This window comes from Cavia porcellus, unplaced genomic scaffold (assembly GCF_034190915.1).
Source record: "Cavia porcellus strain 051 isolate PalLab524CR breed Dunkin Hartley unplaced genomic scaffold, mCavPor4.1 scaffold_12, whole genome shotgun sequence".
NCBI classification, from domain to species: Eukaryota; Metazoa; Chordata; class Mammalia; order Rodentia; family Caviidae; genus Cavia; species Cavia porcellus.
In genome coordinates, this window is record NW_026947495.1 from 60,214,940 (window position 1) to 60,236,762 (window position 21,823).

Sequence of the window (21,823 nt, forward strand, 5' to 3'; positions counted from 1 at the left end):
CTAGTGAACTTCCTGCTTTACAATAGCAACTAATGTCAAAAGAAGCCATTGAGAGGTATTATTTTTCCTGTGCATATTGTTACATTATGAGGTAATAGATCCAAAGACTTCATTGTAAATACCCCTAAAATTCCAGGTGGTCTTAAAAAGGCAAAACAAAACTAGACATCCTTTCTGTCCTGAGTATTTTCTAATTTTGAATAAAGCAAAGGGGATTTGTTAGGTGGATTGTGTTAGATGCTTTTGCAAGTGCTTCGAGGTTGGAGTATATTGAGCTTTCACACTTTCAAAATCTGGTTGCTGTAACAATTTTTATAGAAATTTGAGAAAAATGAGTTTTAGTGAAAGGTGAATTTTTATACTTAAGGGGTACATTGTAGGAAGTTGACTTGGATGTTACAAATTTATCTTAAGACACCCAGGGTGTGTTACATGGAAGGTGGACCATAAATAACCCCTGTAGAAAGTATAGAGATTATTTCATCTTTTTTATCAGGGCAATTCTTTCTGCCGTTTTTAAAAAAGATAGATTCAGACAATTGATCTGAGCTCAGAGAACTCGGGACTTGGGACTTACTACACGAAAAACTGGGTGAAAAGAAAATGCCTTTGTTTTAAATGTATTTACCTAACCCCTATGAAAAGAGGACCATGATTTCTGTCCTTCAGACCATAGTTATTGTCACACTGATGAGGTTTCACTGCTAATTAAAAAAAGGAAATAAGAAGGTATTTCACTTTGTTTCTATGACAGATTGCCTGTGAGCACAGATTGGCACTCCGTGTTTGGATAGAAGACTGCAGAAGTCCTAGTTGCCTTGTGCTTGTTAATGAGCCAAGTGGCGGCAGAGTTGATTGTTTGGGGATTAGATCCCAGGATGATGATGACTGCTTAATCATCCTCCTTAGAATTAACCTCTCTATTATCAACAGTTGTATCAGTTAGGAGCCTTTTAAAAAATGGTTTCTAGACATGAATGACTGTTTTATTCTGTTTGCAGACATGTGCTCATCGATATGAAAAAAGGCAGCATGTCAATACAAAGCAAGAATCTCGAGACATCTTTGGGAGGTGTTACGTACTGAGTCAGAATCTTAGGATTGAAGATGACATGGATGGAGGAGACTGGAGTTTTTGTGATGGCCGATTAAGAGGCCATGAAAAATTTGGTTCTTGCCAGCAGGGTGTAGCAGCTACTTTTACTAAAGACTTTCACTATATAGTGTTTGGAGCTCCGGGTACTTATAACTGGAAAGGTATGACATTTGTATTCACAGATATTTGAATGTCTTTAAAATTTCCATACTATGTATGGTGGTTCAGTACATTTTAAATTCGAATGTGTTATCAGGCATTTGTATAGTGCAAAAGTGGAGATGTTAAAATTGCAAACATGATGAGGGGAACAAATAATCCATTATAGTATTGATTGTCTATTAGTACTTTAGGTTACTAAAAGTGGTTATCTTTTTTTTCTGTAGTAATATAACAGTTATTCCTTACGTTTTATATTTGTTATGTGGAGCTAAAAATCTTTTAAGTTTGCAATCTGAGAACTGAAGATTAAGTGGTGTGTACAAATAACTGTAAATATGGACATTTCTTGAATTGTACATTACCTTAGAATACCATGTTTTAATAGAAATCCAAGGCAGAAGGACAAGTGACTATCAGGGAAATTTGGAGGTGATATTTCAGGCATTTAGAGGAAACATTGCTTCATAATACTGTGGGAACATTGTGGTGCGTGAAAGGAGACGCTAGAGGGAGAGAGGAGGACAGTGACCCTCATCTGCTGTCCAGGGAAATCTGTCCATTCCTAGAGTAAAGTTTAACTTTTCTCAAGTAATTCAGATGTAGAAAACTGCTGTAAGACAAATAACCAAACTTATCCACAATGAAGACAAATGCATATGATTTGAAGGTAAAAAACTTTTTGAGAAATTTATGAAAATCATACATTTTCATGAGTCAGAGAAAGTTGTCCCTTTTCTATTGAAAGTTCTCCACATTTTAATGGCTACTAGAAATTATTGTTGAGAACTTGCCGCCCTCTGTATGTCATCTATTATTGTAATGTTGGGGGCTCATTTCCTCTGCTCCTTTGCCGCTCCCAATGGAGTTTTTCATGAAACAAAATTTGTGAAGTTATAGAAGCTTCTGCTGAAGCTATTATATATGATCTATTTTGATACGTTAAATTTAGAAGTCTTATTTTAGCAAAGATAGATGCTATAGTAAAATGAAACAAAGCACCCAGCAGTTATGTGTATTTTAATTCATAGGGAATATGCCTTGGGGCTGGAGATTTAGCTCAGCGGCATAAGCACCTGTCTTGCAAGCATGTGGTCATGAATTTGATCCCCGGTACCAAAAAAAAAAAAGGAATATGTCTTTATCTGCTTTATTAAGTTTTACTTAAATGTTACCATTTTTAAAAAGTCCTATTGTGATTTGTGCTTACTGTATGAAGTCTTTAATTGTAAAAGTATTTAATAGTTGTAAGACTTTTTAAAAGAATGTTTTATAACCAAAGAGAAAAATCAGTAAATTTAACTTTTATAATGTAGAAAAGAAGCAAGATTTGGTAGTACATGCCTGTAATCTCAGTACTTGGGAGGCTGAGGCAGGAGAATTGCTTTGAGTCCACGGGTTACTTAAATTACACAGTGAGATGTTGCCTCAAAAAAAAAAAAAATGAGGATTGCAGAGAGCATAAAACATATCATTGATATCAAGTTCATGTCATTTAAAAAATTAGTTTCTCTGGCATATGTTTAAGCAAACATTCCATTTTCCATCTAGTCTCATGATATTATAAAGATAGTTCATGAAGACATTACTAGAACAAATTTCTTTCATGTAAAAATTTACATAAACATGTTTAATAACCTCAAAGCTCACCTCTCCCTCTGCCTTTTCTTTCACCAACCTCTCCTCCCTGTCTTCCCTGATAATGTTTTTAGTAGCCATTTATTTTAGTTTGTTTCATCTTCATTTTTTTGTTGTTGTTTTTGCCATTTCATTCCTTTAGGGATTGTTCGAGTAGAACAAAAGAATAATACTTTTTTTGACATGAACATCTTTGAAGATGGGCCTTATGAAGTCGGTGGAGAGACTGACCATGATGAAAGTCTCGTCCCTGTTCCTGCTAACAGTTACTTAGGTAGGAATGAGAGTGGGTGGGATGCCCGCCCTTTCAGAAGCCCACAGGCTCCTGGACTTGTGGGCTGACAGTAAGCCAGGTGGAGCCAGGGGCCTTGGCTACAGTGATCTGGGGGTAACCGGACTTCTTCTCTTCCTGAAGATTTTCTTTTCCTTAAGGGGAAGGAAGCACATTACCACCTAAAATTGTCTGCCTCCTGAGATAACTAGCAGGCCTTGGAAACCTGAAGCAGGCTGTTCTTGTAGCCTTGAGAAAATGGCTGTTCCCAGTGGAGCCACCTGCCTTCTTCTCCCTTCAGGCCTCTCTCTCTGAGACCCTTTTAAGAGCTACACTTACAAAGTCCCTCTGAAGTCAAGGCCTCCAGGCCCTTGCCCTGTGATTGCCTTTCTCTGAGGGTTGGCCCGGTGTCTGGAGTGGGGCTCTCATGTCACAGGGCCCTGCAAGTGGCGCAGGAGCTTCCCAGCTGAGGCTAGGCAGGACTGCTAAAGTGGCTGCAAAGACACCCAGATTGTGTCTAAGTGCCAATTCCTTAACTCATTACTAATGGTGTCCTAAATTACTCCTGTGCATTATGGTAATTACACAAAGGCTTTTAAAAGCTTTAATTCTGGTATGAGTTGACATAAAGAATAATTACTGTGCATTTCTTGGAAAAAAATGTAAAAAATCTTCAGAACTTAAATAGTAACCTATTTTTTAAAAAGTGGTAGAGGGGGGCAGAAGTACCCATATGCTAGTGATATAACTGGAACAATAAAAGGTAAGAAAATGGGGGGAAAAAGGTATAGATGTATAAATAATTCTAAACAGTGTGCTCATAGAAACACCCTGTTTTTCTAATTGTATGCATGAATGATACTGTTAATTAAAAAAACACTTTTCAATTCACATATCCTTAATCGCCCAATAAAAACCATATAAGATTATATGAGGAAAGCAAAACTTACTATTCATTCAGCACCTCTTGTGTGTTGTGTCAAGTACTAAACTCAGTACTTTGCAGATCTACAATACTATAAAATAATTATCACTTATACTCCCTGCTCTATTTTTTAAACCAATGCGTAAAACTGTGGCCCAAGAAGCTCAATTTCCTAGCCAAGGTCACATCATTAATAATCCCCAAACCAAGAAAGAAATGTGTGTGAAAAAGAGAAGCCAGGAAGCAGCTGGGTGTATGACTGCTGTGTTAGTGGCCAAGAGGGACAGCAGGGGACTCTGGAGAGAGGGATTCACAGTCTCTAGTAGTAAATGTGGGGTTTCCAGGTGTAGATATCAACAAACCAATTTTATTTGAACCAGTATTCACCAGCAACCTCTCTTTCTTCAAATGTACTATTTAGGGATATTTTTTATTATTATGGGAAGCATTTAATTTTAATTCCCTGGCAAGAAGTCAACATTTTGATCTTTAAGATAGAAAACTGGGAGTTTTATAAACATAGTTGCTGTTAGAACATACAAAAATGTAAGGCTTTTTTTTATTATAATGGCCACTTTTAGAGTGGATTTTCTCAAAGGTGGATGTCTAAGAAAGGAATCAAGTTTATACTGCTACATTTTGTTCATCTGTGCTGCAAATGAAGCTGTCATTTCAAAAGATCAGTGGGTTTTGGGAAATAAAATGATCTGCCTGAGGTTTTGGAAGCTGGTGAGGAGAGCAGCTTGCCAGATACAGTGGTGGCCTCATCACCTGGCAAGAACCGCAGCGGCGCTCCTGTCTCCTACCAAGCATAATTATTTTTTCTTCAATCTCTTCTGTTCCATGCACACGGACAGGCCTGCTGTTTTTGACCAGCATTTCCTATACAGATCCCGATCAGTTTGTTTATAAAACACGGCCTCCCAGGGAGCAGCCTGACACATCCCCTGATGTGATGATGAATAGCTACCTAGGTTTGTGACCTCTGAGATGACAAATTGTCTTGGTCATGGTCATTCAGAAATTTTTTTATCCATACAGAGTGTAAATTTTTTTATTTTCTATTTCATTTCAAGTGAAACACATACAAAAAGCATGCCATGGTTTTCAGAGCTGGATTCAATGATATCACCCTCTTCTAAACTTGTGGTTCATCGTATTTTCAACTCACTTCATAATTTGAGAACTGCAACAGTAGTGGTGAAGCTTTTCACAAATACAAGCCATTAAACAGGCAAGCTTACATTGTTCATTGCAACTGCCTCATCTTTCTATAGAAAGATATGCTTAATTTGGAGAGTTTTGCTATATTTTCTGCCTTGCAAATCTCAGTATTTATAATCTGACATCCTACCTAATGCTTTATAATTGGGTAAAAAGCCCTTTGGACAAGTACGTAACTTTCACCAGCAATAATTCACTCACTCTTGTTGTACTAGGTTCTCAGATGCTGTATCATCAGTCACGGTTTTGTTTGCATGCTGTCTGAGAATTAAATTGACCCAAAACAGTGAAATGCCATCTATGGTATATTAACGATGTTAGCATTTGTTCTTCACTGATTACCAAGGAATAAATGAATGTGGATTTTGTTCATGTAAAAATAGGGGTCACTGTGTTACAACCCAGCTTCATAACATGTATTCACTAATGTTGGAGTCAGTTATATTCTTTGGGAATGATGTAACATCAATGATGATAGGTCAATATCTAGTTTTAGTAGTATCTTTCCTTTTACTGCAGCCTTAAAATTAAAATAGGATTCAAATTGATTCTTAAGATGCATAAAGACTTCATAATTCAAGTTATACAAATGCTAAATAGCATAGATATTTTCCTTTAAAAGTCTGACTATCCATGGAAAGTGTAACAAGTCTTAGCTCTATAACTCATAGGTAGCTGGAGAAAGAGGTAAGAGGAGATCAAGGTGGAAAGCCAGAAGAAAAGGTAGTGATGGAATTACTAGTGCCATGTTCTTGCTGAAATACAGGATGGATGTGAGAGGTTATATTTGTTTTTCTAGGCTTTTCCTTGGACTCAGGGAAAGGTATTGTTTCTAAAGATGAAATCACTTTTGTGTCTGGCGCTCCAAGAGCCAATCACAGTGGCGCTGTGGTTTTGTTAAAAAGAGAACTGAAATCTGCACATCTTCTCCCTGAGCACATATTTGATGGGGAAGGTCTTGCTTCTTCATTTGGCTATGATGTGGCTGTAGTGGACCTCAACAAGGATGGGTAAGAGTTGTCATGGGTTATTTTACTCAGTTAATCATTGTTACTTTCACTGGCTTCTTTCACTTTGAGAATATGTTTTTCTAGAGTAATTGATCCAAAGAATATATTTTCTGCCAGATTCTTAACAATTCCCATCCCACCTTCATCCTCTGTATGGCAGTAGACATTCATTATCCTCCCCAGGGTGGAAGATGACATTTTTTATGTTCGATTTTCCGTCATGTCTTGAGATGATGAGCCCATGAGAATTTTGAAAAAAATTAACTCAGAAAATGACACCTACATAACCCTTTTCTGTGATTTCTTGAGAGACTGTTGGAGCATCCAGTATGTCTTATTGAAAGGAAGAATTGTTGATAAAGTCAGTTCATGGATGATTTGTGGCTTTTGGTACCAGGTGGGAGTGGAGGAGTGGGATCTTTGCTGGACCAAGTCCTGCTGCACTGTGGCTCTAACTTTTGAGAAATTGGTTGAGTATTTCCCCCCAGTATTTTTCTCAGCGTATTTTTATAGGCTACTTTGATTTTTTTCAAATGTTTTAATTGATGAGATGTAAATTTTTGTGGTCTTTTCTTACCTCTGTGTATGTCTTTAGTGCCTAGCTGTTGATATTCTCCCAAAGCTTGCTGGTATTTTAATTCACTGTTCTTCATTATGTTTTTAGGTGGCAAGATATAGTTATTGGAGCCCCACAATATTTTGACAGGGATGGAGAAATTGGAGGGGCAGCGTATGTCTACATTAACCAGCAAGGAAGATGGAATAATGTCAAGCCAATTCGTCTTAATGGAACGAAGGATTCTATGTTTGGCATTGCTGTCAAAAATATTGGTGATATCAACCAAGATGGCTACCCAGGTAGATGACAGATTGTGAGATGGTTTAAATAATGAGTGCTCATGAGATCCAATTTTAAAGCATTATATTGGAGTATTGTTAAAATGTAACACCCTTTAAAATGATCTTGTCAACAGATATTGCAGTTGGAGCTCCCTATGATGATATGGGAAAGGTTTTTATATATCATGGATCTGCAAATGGAATAAATACCAAACCAACACAGGTAACCAGACAACCTGTATTTCTATACACAGAGCCTCATCTTTTAGCCTTATAATATAATATTTGGGTTTAAGGAAGTTTTCATGCTAGTCTTGTTTTCTTTATGAGCTACAATATAAATTATTTTTTTCAAAGAATATATTACTAGAAAATAGCTTTAAAGTAGACATAGATGCAACAATCTACTCATTTTAATTATAAAATTTCTTAGATAAGTTAGAAAGTCAAAGTAATTCAAAGCAAGAGTGCTCAATCCTGATAGTTTAAGAGCTAGAACAGTGATATACAGCACTTCTTTTAACAGGGTATGTCATAGAGCTGAAACTGGACAAACAATAGAAATTTATAGTTACATTGAAAAATTCAAACACCAAACATTGAAAATTGCTTTTGATCAGTGGCATAAGCGCCTGCCTTGCAAGCAGGCAGTCGTGAGTTTGATCCCTGGTACCGATAAAAAGGAAAAAGACAAAAAAAAACTGCTTTTGAAAATAAAAGGGATCGTTTGGAGAGTGTGTAGGAAAATGGATTGATTCAAAGTACCCTAATTGATTTACTGTAGCAAATAGACATGAAAAGTTGCTGATGTAAATCAGATGAGTTTTATGAAATTTTTGCAGTGTTTGATATATTTGTAATTTAGAACTCTGCTTACACATAAACTCAGACTTCAGTTCCAAAGAAACTTGTGTCTCTTTTTCAATGTACAGATAAACAGCTCATGTTTGTGGCCCACTGTCTATTCTGATGCCCTGTTCATTTTAGGTTCTCGAGGGTACAACACCTTCTTTCGGTTACTCAATTGCTGGAAATATGGACCTTGACAGAAATTCCTATCCTGATGTTGCTGTTGGTTCCCTCTCAGATTCAGTAACCATTTTCAGGTGTGTTATCTTTGACTTTAGTTAAGCATGTTCCATAATCAGTTATTCTAACATTTTGAACTTTGGATTGAAATTGATAATACTTGTACTTCAAAAGCAAAGACTTGTATGAATTTTGATCTTTTTCTCTTGAGATGAGTATAACGTAACAAGAGCACATTGTAAAATCCTGCTAGTTTTGAACTAATTATTGAGATGTTAGGTCAGAATGAATGAATGAATGGAAATTATACTTCACAAATTTCCCCCTTTTCAGGGGGTGGTGGTGCTGCTGAGGATTAAACCCAGGGCTTTAGGTATTGTAGGCAAGTGCTGTGTCACTGAGCTACACCCCCAACCTTACTTTTAAAGCTTTTCTTTTGGTGAAAAAAATCAAATACATACAAAATCTGACAGGCGAAAAGCATAAAGAAGGAAATCTCTTACCGTTCATTCTTGACCTCCAAAATACTGACCTGTATTCTAGTTTTTCATTTGCTGTGATTGCACATGTATGTTAAGCTGAGATTTAAATTGGGATCAGAATGTACATATTATTTGTAACCTGCTTTTGTCTATGATGCACAGCGGACTTCTCCACACCATTGAGTACTTTTCTAAAATGAAATCAACAGCTGTCTAGGAGGCATCATGTGACTGGTCCAGGTTTATTTAACCAACTGCCACACTGTGACTGGTCGTGTGCATTGCTCCCTAGCTTCCCCACCTGCAGACTACAGAAAACTGTGGTGAACATCCTTACATTTGTCTACACTTACATTTGATGGTCCCTCATGATGCCTTCCTCAAAGTGAGATTGTTACACACACTTCGTGACTGATCCAGGTTCACCGAGGCGACCTCCAGAGAGGCTCCAACAGTGTGGCTCTCAGCTGCATTTGAGTCTCCTTTTCTCATTATTTCTATCACTGCTGGAAGTCACCATTAAAAATTATTTTTCTTCAACTTTTTTTGTTTTAAAAGTAGCAGGTTTTTGTTTTTTGAAAAAGTTAAAATAGCATTATGCAAAGTACAAGTTCCTAAATATTTCTGTCTTCCATAAAACAACTTTCAAGTTTTTAGTATCCTTTTACTTTGAGAAGATCAGTAGAAGACCATACAGTGCCTGCTTTCTTTAATCTGGCTTTTTGGGGGGGGGGGGGACTGCTTGTCAGCACAGAAATACATACAGACACATAATAGGAGTTAATATCAGTCCCTTATAGGCATTGAGTTTGCCTTCAGTTGGTAAGAATTTTAGTCTGTGATCTTTATTATAGTGTGCTGTAATACACCATATATATCTCTATGTGATTTCTTTAAAAAAAAAAAAACAACTCGTAGAGGGCGAGGGATTTAGCTTAGTGACTCAAAGCTCTTGCTTGGTAAACTCAAGGTTGTGAATTTAATCCTCGGTATGCCCCTCCCTCAAAAAAACAAAAAAAAAAAAAAGGGAAAGAAAAGAAAAACTCCTAGAAATAAAATGCCGGGGATACATGTTAGCACACTTTTTTACATTAGTACATATACTCTCAGGTAAGTTATAAAAATTTATATTTATGGGCAGCAACCAATGAGAGGGCCAGTTTTCTCACAGCCTTACCAATCTTAAATGTGATTAATGTTTATTAATGTGATGTATGACCTCACTTTTTGATTTAATTTGCATTTCTTTGGTTGCTAATAAAAATGAACTATTTGTTTTTTTCTTAACTGTTTACAGTCATTTCGATATCTTAAAGTCTTTACTATCTTTAGGGAAATGGGCCATAGGGCATAGTGAAACTCTAAGGTAGAAATGCTGTGTTCTTTGGGAGACTGGTTCCTTTGTGATCCTGTAGACTTTTAGAAGAATGCCAGGTGTAGATGCAGCCTGCATGACTAAAATATAATCCTCCTAAATTCACCTGAGAATTAGAAATCATCCCCAGGACCCCCTTTGGGGGATGGGATCTCTTCATTGTCTGCCCAGGACTGTTTTAAATTCCTGAGCTCAAGTGATCTTCCTGCCTCAGCCTCTGGAGTAGCTGGGATTACATGCACAAGTCACCATATCAGGGTTCCAGGACAGAGCCAAAGAGAATATTTACTATAGTGAAAGAAAAGTCATTTTCTGGGTAAACAGCAAGATCTTTAAAAGCCATCTTATGTAAAAAAAGAACTATAGGAAAAGTCGATTATAGATAACAAACCCAGGAGGTATGAAAACCATTGGAGAAGAGTATCTGAGCTGTTAATGAGGTCAAAGGAAGAAACCAAACAAAAAAGGAAATTAATCAAATAAAAGGATGTGTGGATATGATTTGGAAAAGAAAGATCTCAGGCAGGTGTAGCTACATCATTCACAGTTTGTGTTCTTGGCAATAAGCAACAGTCTTAAGCCTGGAGACATTCTGACCCACCAATCTGGGGAGGGGTATGGCTCTGTGTCTCTTTTAACACATTCAAAAGGTCTGCTATTTAATGTTTCTCAGCACTGCCTTTATATGCATGTTTCTCTCTGCTCATACTGGTATTTGAACATTTTTTAAAGGCCGAAGAGTGTATGACATTCAACCACTTTAACAAGCTTTGCATTACAAACCCAAAGGAAGTGCTAGAGTCACATAGCCTTCAACTATGAAGAAAACTTTTACTTCTCCTACCAAAATCTGGTTACCACATATCTTAGTTACTTTTCTTGTTGCTGAGACAAAATACTGAACACCCAAAGTTAAAGGAGGGAACGTTTCTTTGACTCACAGTTTGTAGACGTTTCAGTCCATAATCAGCTGACTTGCAAGGCAGGGTGGCATGACAGGAGGGCAACCCTGCATGACTGGTGGAAATCAGCAAAAGCAACAAGGGATTGGGTGTGGGAAGGGCGAAGGGAGGGAGGGAAGGAGAAAGAAAACCTCTTTCCATTGTTTATGTTGTGTCCTGTCTAACAGGATTAGGGTGGTGCTAATCTAATCAGTGAACTGATACAACAATCACCCACCCTTAATCCCAGCACTTTGATTTTCAGCACTGCACCACCAATCAATTACATACTCTAGATTCGGCCTCTGATCACATGAGGGTTTTTTTTTGGGGGGCGGACATCTAGACACAAACCATGGCACCAAGGTTTTCCAACAGGTGACTGAACTTTAGATGAACATTTGCCTCAGTTACTTTCCTGTTCTCATAGGTAGGATGGTAATGAACACTAACCTTGTTCCTTCTTTCTTCATAGTTTGCAAGCAGGTTTCAAAATCCTTTAATAAGAGAAGAACCAATCTCTTTATTTAACAAGTGAGGAAAGTGAGTCCTAGGTTTGCTTGAGCATTTAAGGGTAGGCTCTGAGAGAACAGGGTATAATATCTGAATTTTTCCACCCTCAATATTGGGCATATCCCCTCTCAACTGTACTAATACTTCAGGGTAATTGATGAATACACCTCAATTACACATGAGCAGCCCAGCCAGTAAGATTTGCTTGATACATTAAGACACATTTTTCATCATTTATACAACTGTGCCCTCAAAATTCTGTGTGTACGAACATGTACTAAGAAATGCTAAAATAAAATTTAAAATACTATGTTTAAAAATAAAGTAGGTCTCAGGCAGGAATGTACATTAAAATATTTTGGAATTTATACCAGAGTAATATATTAATAGTGTGATACATAAAGCATTCTACATCTGTGGGAACTGATTTTAAAATATGTGAATAAATACTGTAAAAAATGTCAGTTTTTGCCTTTTAAGTGTTCTCAAACTTAAATGTACCTACTTAGTGTTTTAGAAACTTGTAGTTGTCTAAATATAAGAGAAAGATAAAACAGAGGCAGGGAAGATGGGCAGTATTTGTCCCTTTATTGGCCTCTGCCTTCACCATGCATGGATTCATACCCTTCCCAGCCCACCAGAAGGTTTCAGAAGGTTGAGTTCACTGTTTCAATTAATCACTCATTTTCCTGGGCCAGGGATTTAGCTCAGCAGCATATGTGCCTGCCTGGCAAGCACGTGAGTTGGATCCCTGGTACCAAAAAAAAAAAAACAAAACAAAATGAAAAACAACTCATTCTCCTATTAAAAACACTGCTCTTTGGGTGGCAGAGTTTCTACAAGCCCACCTAAGTCAGGCCTCTGCACCCTTGTGGTAGTGAAACCTGGCTAGGAAGAGATGGAGATGAGGCTCTTCCCATCCCAGCAACCCCCCTCCAACCATCCTGTGACTTCTTTGGCTACACAAGCAGGGTTAGCATGGAACAGACAAAAGAAAGGTTTTCCTGTGGCGATCAGGAGGAAGGGGTGGATTCCAGAACACACAGGGCACTGGTGGGCAGCGCCACAGTTGGGAGGACGAGGAGGAGCTTCCAGTTCCTACTGAGAGATTCTGGGAGCTAGGGAAAGTGTAGTCAGATCTCACGGTTGGGATGGGAGGTTCTGGCGGAGGATAAAGAAGGAAGGTGTTTAAAAAACACTGTCTTAAAAGTTTTAAAAGTTTAGGATTGGCTTTGTTGCTGAAGTTGACATACGTATAAATACCTTGATAGTGAGCAGCCTGAGTTTTAGAGCTATCATGGTGGCAATCTTTTTGAAAGATATTTTTGTAAGATTACTCACAAGTGCACATATCTCATCCTGGTAAGAATGACTTTAAAAAGATGACAGGTAATAAGTACTGACAAGAGTGTTAGGGAAATAGGAATCCTGGTGCACTGTTGGTAGAAATGTAAAGTAGTACAGCCATTATGGAAAACAGTATGAAAGTTTCTTTAAAAAGTAAAAGAAGAACTGTATGATCCAGCAGTCCCATCCTGGAGTATATATTCAAAGAAAAGGAAATCAATATTTCAAAGCAAGATCTGCATTCGCACATTTATTGCAGCACTGCTCACAGTAGCCATGAAAAGGAAACAACCAAAGTGTCTGTCAACTGATGAATGACCAAAAAAAAAAATAAGTACATATACACGTGGAATACCATCTATCCATAAAGAAGAATGGAATCGCTTATTTGCAACAGAATGACTAAAACTAGAGATCATTGTTAAGTGAAATAAAGCAGGCACAAAAGACAGATGCTGCATGATCTCAGGTGGAATCTATAGAAAAGGTTGTTTCATAAAATTTGAGAAGAAAAGTGGTAGTCAGAATCTGAAGAAAATTGAGGGAGTAGAATAAGTTGATCAGTAGGTACTAAGTTATAGTTAGCTAGAAGCAGAGTATTCTGGTGTGCTATTATAGCTAGAAAGAATTTTTAATGTTTTTATCATAAATGATAAATACTTGATAGGTACGTTTAGCATTTTACAATCCACATATGTATCAACATCACATGGTGCTCCATAAATGCTTAGGTTTTATGTGTCAATATACTTAAATACAGTAATTTTTAAAAATGAATGTATTCTTTGACTTAGCAGTTCCACTGCTAGGAATTTATCCTAGAGATAAAGTGAAGATGCAGAAGTGTATACACAGAGGAGAAACTCTTCCAGCTCCAAAAATGTCTATAGATTGGGATTGATCAGGTCATGGATGTCCTAGAGATAAAGTACAACCACTAGCTGGGGAAAAATAATGAATTAGATCTGTGTATAGGCAAGCGAAAGCCTTCAAAATGTTAATGAAGAAGGTGGATCAAAATACAGAACATAAAGAGCTCCCATTTAGTTGAAACCATGTAGTTTCTATATTTAGATGATGTTTGTAACAGAAACACACAGACTGATAGGTGTCTGAAAGAACATGAAGACTGCTTGGGCGTTGGGCATATTAAATGGAAACTTACCTATTCATATCAGGTACATCCATTTATAAGATTGTAAATTTTAAAGCTGGTCATGATTGTGCACACCTCTAAACCCAGCACTCTGGCAGGAAGTTCAGGCCCACTGGGGGCTTAGACAGACCTATCTTAGAAAGTGAAGCACTGGGGAATGTAGCTCAGTGCAAAGGCCCTGAGTTCAATTCCCAGTACCAGACCACAAATAACAAGTTCGTAAATTTTTAAGTACAGTATAATTTTAAATATTATTTGTTTATATCCTGGAGGAAAAGTCACGTGCAGCCATTTTCCTGTGGTTGAGATCTAGCGGGCAGCTGAAAATGCCAGTTAGTATGTGAATGAATCTCACGTTCAAGGTAACAAGAGGCTGAGCTTATTTTTCACTCCTTCCTCATCAGATCCCGGCCCGTGATCAACATTCAGAAAACCATCACAGTGACTCCTAGCAGAATTGACCTCCGCCAGAAAACATGCGCAGCACCTAGCGGGATATGGTGAGAGTTGCTGTGTCCTGGGAGCTCTGTCAAATGATTATTTGCTATTTTACTTGTCAGTGGGGGGTTGGAGAGCTGGGAAATATGTTGGGTTCTTTCCACTGCAATAATGCATTTTTTAATAAGTATGTGTTTGATTTTTTATACAGCCTCAAGGTTAAAGCCTGTTTTGAATATACTGCTAAACCCACTGGTTACAATCCTCCAATAAGTAAGTACCTACCTAGTACATTACAAAGAATTTTTTTTCTCTGCCAGGTTGAAAGTTCTGTATAAATCACAGAAAAACAAAACTATGGTGGTCAAGTGGGCCCATAAATTCTTGTCTAAAGAGTTAAGTTTATATGTGGTCTTCCCTTTAATCAGGAGGGCTCAGCTCAGGGAGGGAGGAAAAACTCCATTTGGTCTACATTTGAATTTTCCAGAGCAGATGGTTTGGGAGAGAATGCCTTGGAAAAGTACTTATTTGCTGCCACAATGGTTTCCTCCATTTCTACCCTTGAAAATCAGTGTGGAAAATTGGTTTTGTGGTGGTGAAGTAGTGGGTGGCGGCTGTAGACGGGCAGCTGAGGAGCCTGAGCACAGACTGAATCAGTGCCAGGCTATTCAGTCTTCTCCACAGTCTCCTCCAGAGGGTCTGAGCCCGGAACACCCAAGCAGCATCCCCAAGGCCAGGCCTCAGGCCTTGGGGCTGGCCCAGGCACCAGAGCCTGAGGCTTCGCTCCAGTTCAACCTTGACTCCCGCCGACCCCACAGCACAGGGCAAGTCTCTTACTTACCCTTTGAGCTTTCATTTTCCCTTCACCCCTGGGATCATGGTGGTGACCGAGTGAGGAAATATGATGGAAAGGCAGTTTATCATTTATGCTGCTTTTTATAATTGAAAACAGAATTTTTGTCACAAATTTTGCCAATGATACTAAGGTCTTCACTGATACATTTTAGTAGCAAACATACCTTTTCAGGTGTGAGCCACCTGACCCAGCTGCAGGCAAGGCAGGAATATGAGAATTGAGAAAGTCTTTCTTGCTTGGTGAATTCCTCCCTAGCTAGTTGGGAGGCTGAGACTGGAAGATCTAAAGTTTGAAACCAGCGTGCACTACTCAGGGAGACCCTGTATAAAGATAAAAGGGCTAGGGGTGTAACTCAGGCAAGAAAGAAAGAAAGAATTAAAAATAATCTATGATAACATTCAATGAGTTATGAAGAGCAGCAGTTTAAGCAAACACACTGTTTAAAATTCCAACCATCAGGCCAGGGATTTAGCTCAGTGACATAAGTGCCTGCCTTGCAAGCATGTGGTCATGAGTTCAATCCCTGGTACAAAAAAAAAAAATTCCAGCCATCATCTTTGTGGGCCCATTTAGCTTTCATCTCTTCAGATTGGAAGCTGTCCCCATGTGGCTGCTGCCGCTCCTTTCTGCTGGGTTATCTCCTGTCATGCAGTCTGCACAGTGGGCCCTGCAGACCTGGCATGAAGCATATGTGGTATGGATGTACTGTGACATTGTGCATAGCTGCTGTGGCCTTTTGCTCTGATGTTTAAGACAGCTCTCATTTTGTTACTTGGCTTGTAATAATGATAAAATGTACACCGTGCTCCTCTGATCTCTCACCCTTTTAGGGTATTGGTATTATTTTACCCAAATGTCACACCTTGCTCTTATCCACTTGGATGACAGGCCTGTTACCCTTGTTTGAAATGGATTGGAAAGACATGACGCAGCAGTGATTTTTGGGCAGGAGAGGAAATGGGGGAAGCATTGTATCTGTTATTCTGATTGCCATTTTTTTCAAACCATTGTGTAGATTATAGATGTGATATCTCATTGGCATGTTCCTCTCAAACTCCTTATTTATATAAGAGAAATTACAAACTTTTCTCTACGTTTAGTGTAACATGTGATGCCATTTGTGTTGCTTTTATATTCTATAACTACTCCAATTAACCAAGTGTTGACTAATGACCTATTGGGTTGGATCTTTTTTCTTTGAAGACGAGCACTTACTTTGTTTTTGTTTTTTGTTTTTTTTTTTTTTTTTTTTGTCTTTTTCCTTTTTTATCGGTACCAGGGATCGAACTCACGACTGCCTGCTTGCAAGGCAGGTGCTTATGCCGCTGAGCTAAATCCCCAGACCCACGAGCACTTACTCTGCCTGTACTTCCCCACGATTGGGAACTTATGAAGGAAATAGAACAGAACTTTTACAAAGCTGCATCAGTTACTGCATCTAGAATCTTCCCCCAATATCCCAAAATGAGAGCTTATTGTTTGACCAGGATACTTGAACTTGGCAGTCCTCAGATGTAGTGTTCCATACATTCTGATATTTATAATTGAGCTTTAATGAGTATCTACTTGGCTTACCCCTCAACGGGTCAGCAGAGGCGGTCTGCAAAGATTTTAAGATGGCATGAACTGTCTGGAGGGTGAGGGAAGGTTACTGTGGGTTGGTGGATAAAGGGTTTTAATGCATCCACACCCTCTGCAGCACTTTTGTGATGCGGGGCACTCAGCGTGGGAGCCTTTATCTGGTTCATTGTAAAGTTAGCAGGTCACTGATAAATGGAAGATGTCAAGGCTACAGAGGGCCTGCAGTGGGGGAGCATTCCATTTGGTGGCTGTGACATTTAAGAATTCTTCAGATGAACACAGAAATTATTATTAAAACTGTCCATATTTCTAAATTTTGGGCTTACCTGTCTAAGTATCATTTTAGCATAAGAATAGTGTTGTAGTCTCTGTGCGTGTGTGTGCACGCCCAGGCATCAGTGTGCATGCTGGTGTGGATGAGTTACTCCCACTCCTGTTCATCTGCTCTACAAATCATGTTTTCTGTTGGGTGTTAAGGTAGAGTTGCTGGGAATATGTTGGTGATCTGGATTGTGTGGTCCCTGTCCTCAGTTTAGCCCCACTGCAGGAGACAGTTAAGTGGTCACAGCACAGTGGGCCAGGAGGGGCTGGGGACATAGAGTGCTTTAAGGTGTCACCAGAGTTGCCAGGATTGGCTTTCTAGAGGAAATGGTGTCCAGCAAGAGCTGTAAAGGAGAAATAGGGTCCTCTAAGCAGGCCAGTAGAGGTGGATAAGGACAGATGGAAGGACCCATGCATGCACATAGAGGGCTAGATGCCACTGAGACCTGGGTGCCTTCCTGGACTGCCATCTTAGCATTGGGAATGGAGATTCAATATAGGTGATTGCTCATCCTGCACCATATGGCCCCAGCCCTCCCTTTCTTCATCAGCAAACATAGGGTATTGAAACAGATGCTGTCAAAAAGGTTTCTTCCAGCCTAAGGGTAAATATTAGAATGTGGGCTGTTCATAGTTTCCAATTTCTACAGCACATTTTTTCCTCAGAGTTGCTGTCTCTGTGCTGTGTGTGTTGGCTTGCTTTCTTTTCCAGTGGTTAGTGAGTGTGTAATGAATGTAAGTAATTTAAGTAATAGCCCATGAAAAACATGGTTAGCAGCTACATGCAGTGACCCAGCAAAGAATGCATTCTGAAATCAAGAATTGAGATTTCGATAATCCAGATCCTGGCTTGCATCTAAGCTCCATTAGTAGAATAATCAGAGCAGCAAGCTGTCCTTGTAGAGTAGAGTGGAAATTTGGGTGGTAGGAGTTGTATTATGCTGATAGACAGCCTTCCGACACTATGCAGAATATCATTTGCCATTAAATGCTTTTTTTTAAAGACCAAAAGGTCTATTCCTCCTCTCAGAAGACTTCTTCATATTCCTCTGCTCAAACAAATGCCCTTTATCATCTGGGGATGTTGTTAAACTGCAGATTAGGCTTCAGCTGGCAGGAGATACCACCATTTCCAGAGACTTTTTCTTGAATAGCAATGGCCCAGGGTCAGTGAAGCAAGATTTCATGGAGAGTCATCAGTTGGGGCACTGAGGGAATGTTGGATATTTCTAGTTCTCTTCAGTATTCTGTGTGTTCCTGAAATTCAGCCAGAAACTCATTGATTCTTTCATAGCTGCTGTGGGAAGGTTTTGACTTATTCTCGAGCTCCCCCAGGTGGCCCAGTGAAAATTTAAGATATTATTAATAGCAGACAGGGGAAAGGACAGTTTGGAAGCATCACAAATCACCAACATACAAAGAGAAACAAGTGGTGGTGGTAGGGGGAATGTTGTTCTATGAAAAATTAAAATATTCTAAAAGTACCTTGCCAAACTTAAAGTTGGATGGCACATGAACACAGTGTAAATTAACACAATTTTAATTTTATCTAGCAATTGTGGGCACACTCGAAGCTGAAAAGCAAAGAAGAAAGTCTGGGCTGTCATCAAGAGTTCAGTTTCGAAACCAAGCATCTGAGCCCAGATATACTCAGGAACTCACTCTGCAGAGGCAGAAGCAGCGACTGTGCATGGAGGAGACACTCTGGCTGCAGGTGAGCGCTGTGGCAGGAGTGAGGTCTTATGGCCTCCTACCTAGATTCCTGAAGTGGGTCCCAGCAATGTGATAATCAATTCACAGTCATCGCTTGGGGCTCCCCAGTGGCACTGCAGTATAACTGTGACCACTTACTTTGCAGGAAAACATCAGAGACAAACTGCGTCCCATCCCCATAACCGCTTCTGTGGAGATCCAGGAGCCCAGCTCTCGGAGGCGAGTAAACTCACTTCCAGAAATTCTTCCAATTCTGAATTCAAACGAACCCACGACAGTCCAGACTGATGTAAGTCTTCCTGACTTTTGTGTTGCCAAAATTGTTGGCATGTTGTGATGCTAAATCAACTCTCAAGGCAGTAGAACCAGTGATGTGCTTTAAAGCTGCTCCTTTATTATTAATGTGCCTTTTAATAATGCACTGTTTGAGAAGACTTGTTTCCCAAATTAGCAGTGAATACGGAAATCTGATGTACAATGTGGAGCTTGGCAGTATTTTGTCTTTACCATTTTTGGCCACTGTAATTAAGACTATAATTGGCAGAGTTTGTATTCCCATATTGTTTTCTCCCATAGCTGTGTGTAGAAAAAAAAATGGTATTTTATCATTGAGAACAGTAAAATGCAGAAAACAAATCAAGAAAGATTGAAATTCAGTGAGTAATCGTTTACAATTACTACAGTTACAATGTAGTAATTGTTTAGTGCCTAATGTAGCTTAGGTTATTTTAGAAAGAAATGTGGCTTGCTGGACACCTCTATGAGATTTAGAGGGGCATCTGTTAACTAGTGCTTGGAATGGTTGAAATCAAGAGTAACTTGGGGAAACATGACTTCTTGATTTGGCATTCTATACTTTCTGTGAAAGTTCATTTGGTATAGCTGGACTTGCCGGTAGTCCTGAGGAGGTTGGAGCAGGAGGATTGCTTAAGCTCAGGAGTTTGCAGTCAGCCTGAGTAACAACATTGTGAGATGTTGTCTTGCTCAGAAAAAAAAAAAAATCCACTTGATACTGGACTGAGGTTGCAAGGCTCCTGATACTGGTGGCTTACTGACATAGCTTTTCTGAACAGGGGAATACTCATTGCTTTCAGTCCAAAAGCCTAAATGCCTAACTCTCTACTTTGTCAGTTGTTTTTTATTCCCTAAATGGAGTTCCCTGAACTTTGGACATGTTCCCTGACTTGTTCCCTAAACAATGTGCTTTGATATTATTAGCTGTTACCATGTTAATATTTCTTTGGTATTTTTCCAGGTTCATAATCAAGTTAACAGTAACATAACAGTAAAAGAGTCAGTTTTCCTAATTATTGCACCATGTGATTATTGAGTATATAATCTAACATTATGCTACCCTGTGAAATGAATTATATGGAAGCTTCTTTAGATGCCTTTATGGTTTTGTTTTCCCACAGGTGCACTTTTTAAAGGAGGGATGTGGAGACGACAATGTATGTAACAGCAACCTGAAACTGGAATATAAATTTTGTACCCGAGAAGGAAATCAAGACAAATTTTCTTATCTTCCAATGTAAGACTCACTTTGCAGCACTAACAGAAACAACTCTGACTTCTACGTGGCTTTTTGTTAAGAAAAGATTCCTAAAAAATACTGAGTCGGACTTTCTCTTCTCTTGTCTGTTTGTTTTTCAATAGCCAAAAAGGTGTTCCAGAACTAGTTCTAAAAGACCAGAAGGATATTGCTTTGGAAATAACAGTGACAAACATTCCCTCTGATCCAAGAAATCCCAAAAAAGATGGCGATGATGCCCATGAAGCCAAACTCATAGCAACATTTCCTGACACTCTGACATACTCAGCCTACCGAGAACTGAGGGCTTTCCCTGTAAGTGTTTTCAGGGTCCGTGTGGGTGAGGGCCAGCACCACATAGCACACCGTCATGACTGTGCTACAGTGTGTTACCTTTCTCTGTTACAGGAGAAACAGCTGAGTTGTGTGGCCAACCAGAATGGCTCCCAGGCAGACTGTGAACTTGGAAATCCTTTTAAAAGAAATTCCAGTGTTAGTGATACCTTCATGTACTGTATTTTACTGTTCTAAATATCATTACCATATACATATACTTGACCTGTGTTAACAGCTATTTATATTTTTTAGGTTACTTTTTATTTGATCTTAAGTACAACTGAGCTCACCTTTGACACCACTGATCTGGACATTAACCTAAAGTTGGAAACGTAAGCTTCCTTCCCATCTAGAATTATTTCATGAAAACCCTGGCAGTCAATGAATTGGCACTGATCTAATGCATAAAAGAAGTGTAATTGTGATGAGAAAACTGACTGTACCCTATTGTTTCCTTTTCATTTTCAGAACAAGCAATCAAGATAATTTGGCTTCAATTACAGCTAAAGCAAAAGTGGTTATTGAACTGCTTTTATCGGTCTCTGGGTAAGTGTTTGTGTTTAGCATAACAAATCAATGTTTGAAAGAACCATTTACAATCCTCACTAAAACTGGTGTTTTTTAATTTAACAGAGTCGCTAAACCTTCCCAGGTGTATTTTGGTGGTACAGTGGTTGGTGAACAAGCTATGAAATCTGAGGATGAAGTAGGAAGCTTAATAGAATATGAATTCAAGGTGAGTTGGAGCAGTTGATCTTTTTCTTATACTGGAAACTGCCATATCTGAGATACCATCTTGAATATGTCATTTTAGTAAGTAGCTAATATTACTAAAAAGCATTATAAACAAATATTCAGTTAAATGCAAGCTTGCCAATTTTTAAACAATGTGCTGGTTTATAATAAAAGCTTTATCCTCAAGAGTGGGAAACAACTGTCAGCCTAGGCCTTTGATTCAGAATCAAGTTTACTGTAGTCTGTTTCTTACTAGAATTTTAATGTATATGTAGTATAGAAATAAAGAAATATTTGATCCTCATT

General features: G+C 38.7%; 1 protein-coding gene across 3 annotated transcripts in view; it reads left to right on the forward strand.

The window, feature by feature from the left end:
- The window catches only part of Itga6 (integrin subunit alpha 6), a 74,284-nt gene that overhangs the window by 32,386 nt on the left and 20,075 nt on the right, over positions 1-21,823 (forward strand). For 2 of the 3 annotated variants that reach the window (XM_063259287.1, XM_063259286.1), the window contains exons 4-19: positions 1,002-1,257; positions 3,036-3,167; positions 6,113-6,323; positions 6,988-7,181; positions 7,298-7,386; positions 8,151-8,269; positions 14,411-14,506; positions 14,656-14,717; positions 18,756-18,916; positions 19,061-19,204; positions 20,331-20,446; positions 20,572-20,761; positions 20,855-20,938; positions 21,035-21,114; positions 21,251-21,328; positions 21,416-21,518. In XM_063259287.1, the coding sequence (XP_063115357.1) occupies positions 1,002-1,257; positions 3,036-3,167; positions 6,113-6,323; positions 6,988-7,181; positions 7,298-7,386; positions 8,151-8,269; positions 14,411-14,506; positions 14,656-14,717; positions 18,756-18,916; positions 19,061-19,204; positions 20,331-20,446; positions 20,572-20,761; positions 20,855-20,938; positions 21,035-21,114; positions 21,251-21,328; positions 21,416-21,518 (2,115 nt within the window). Of the gene's footprint in view, positions 1-1,001; positions 1,258-3,035; positions 3,168-4,946; positions 5,064-6,112; positions 6,324-6,987; positions 7,182-7,297; positions 7,387-8,150; positions 8,270-14,410; positions 14,507-14,655; positions 14,718-18,755; positions 18,917-19,060; positions 19,205-20,330; positions 20,447-20,571; positions 20,762-20,854; positions 20,939-21,034; positions 21,115-21,250; positions 21,329-21,415; positions 21,519-21,823 lie in introns of all 3 variants that reach the window. The other variant, XM_063259288.1, reaches the window with a different exon arrangement.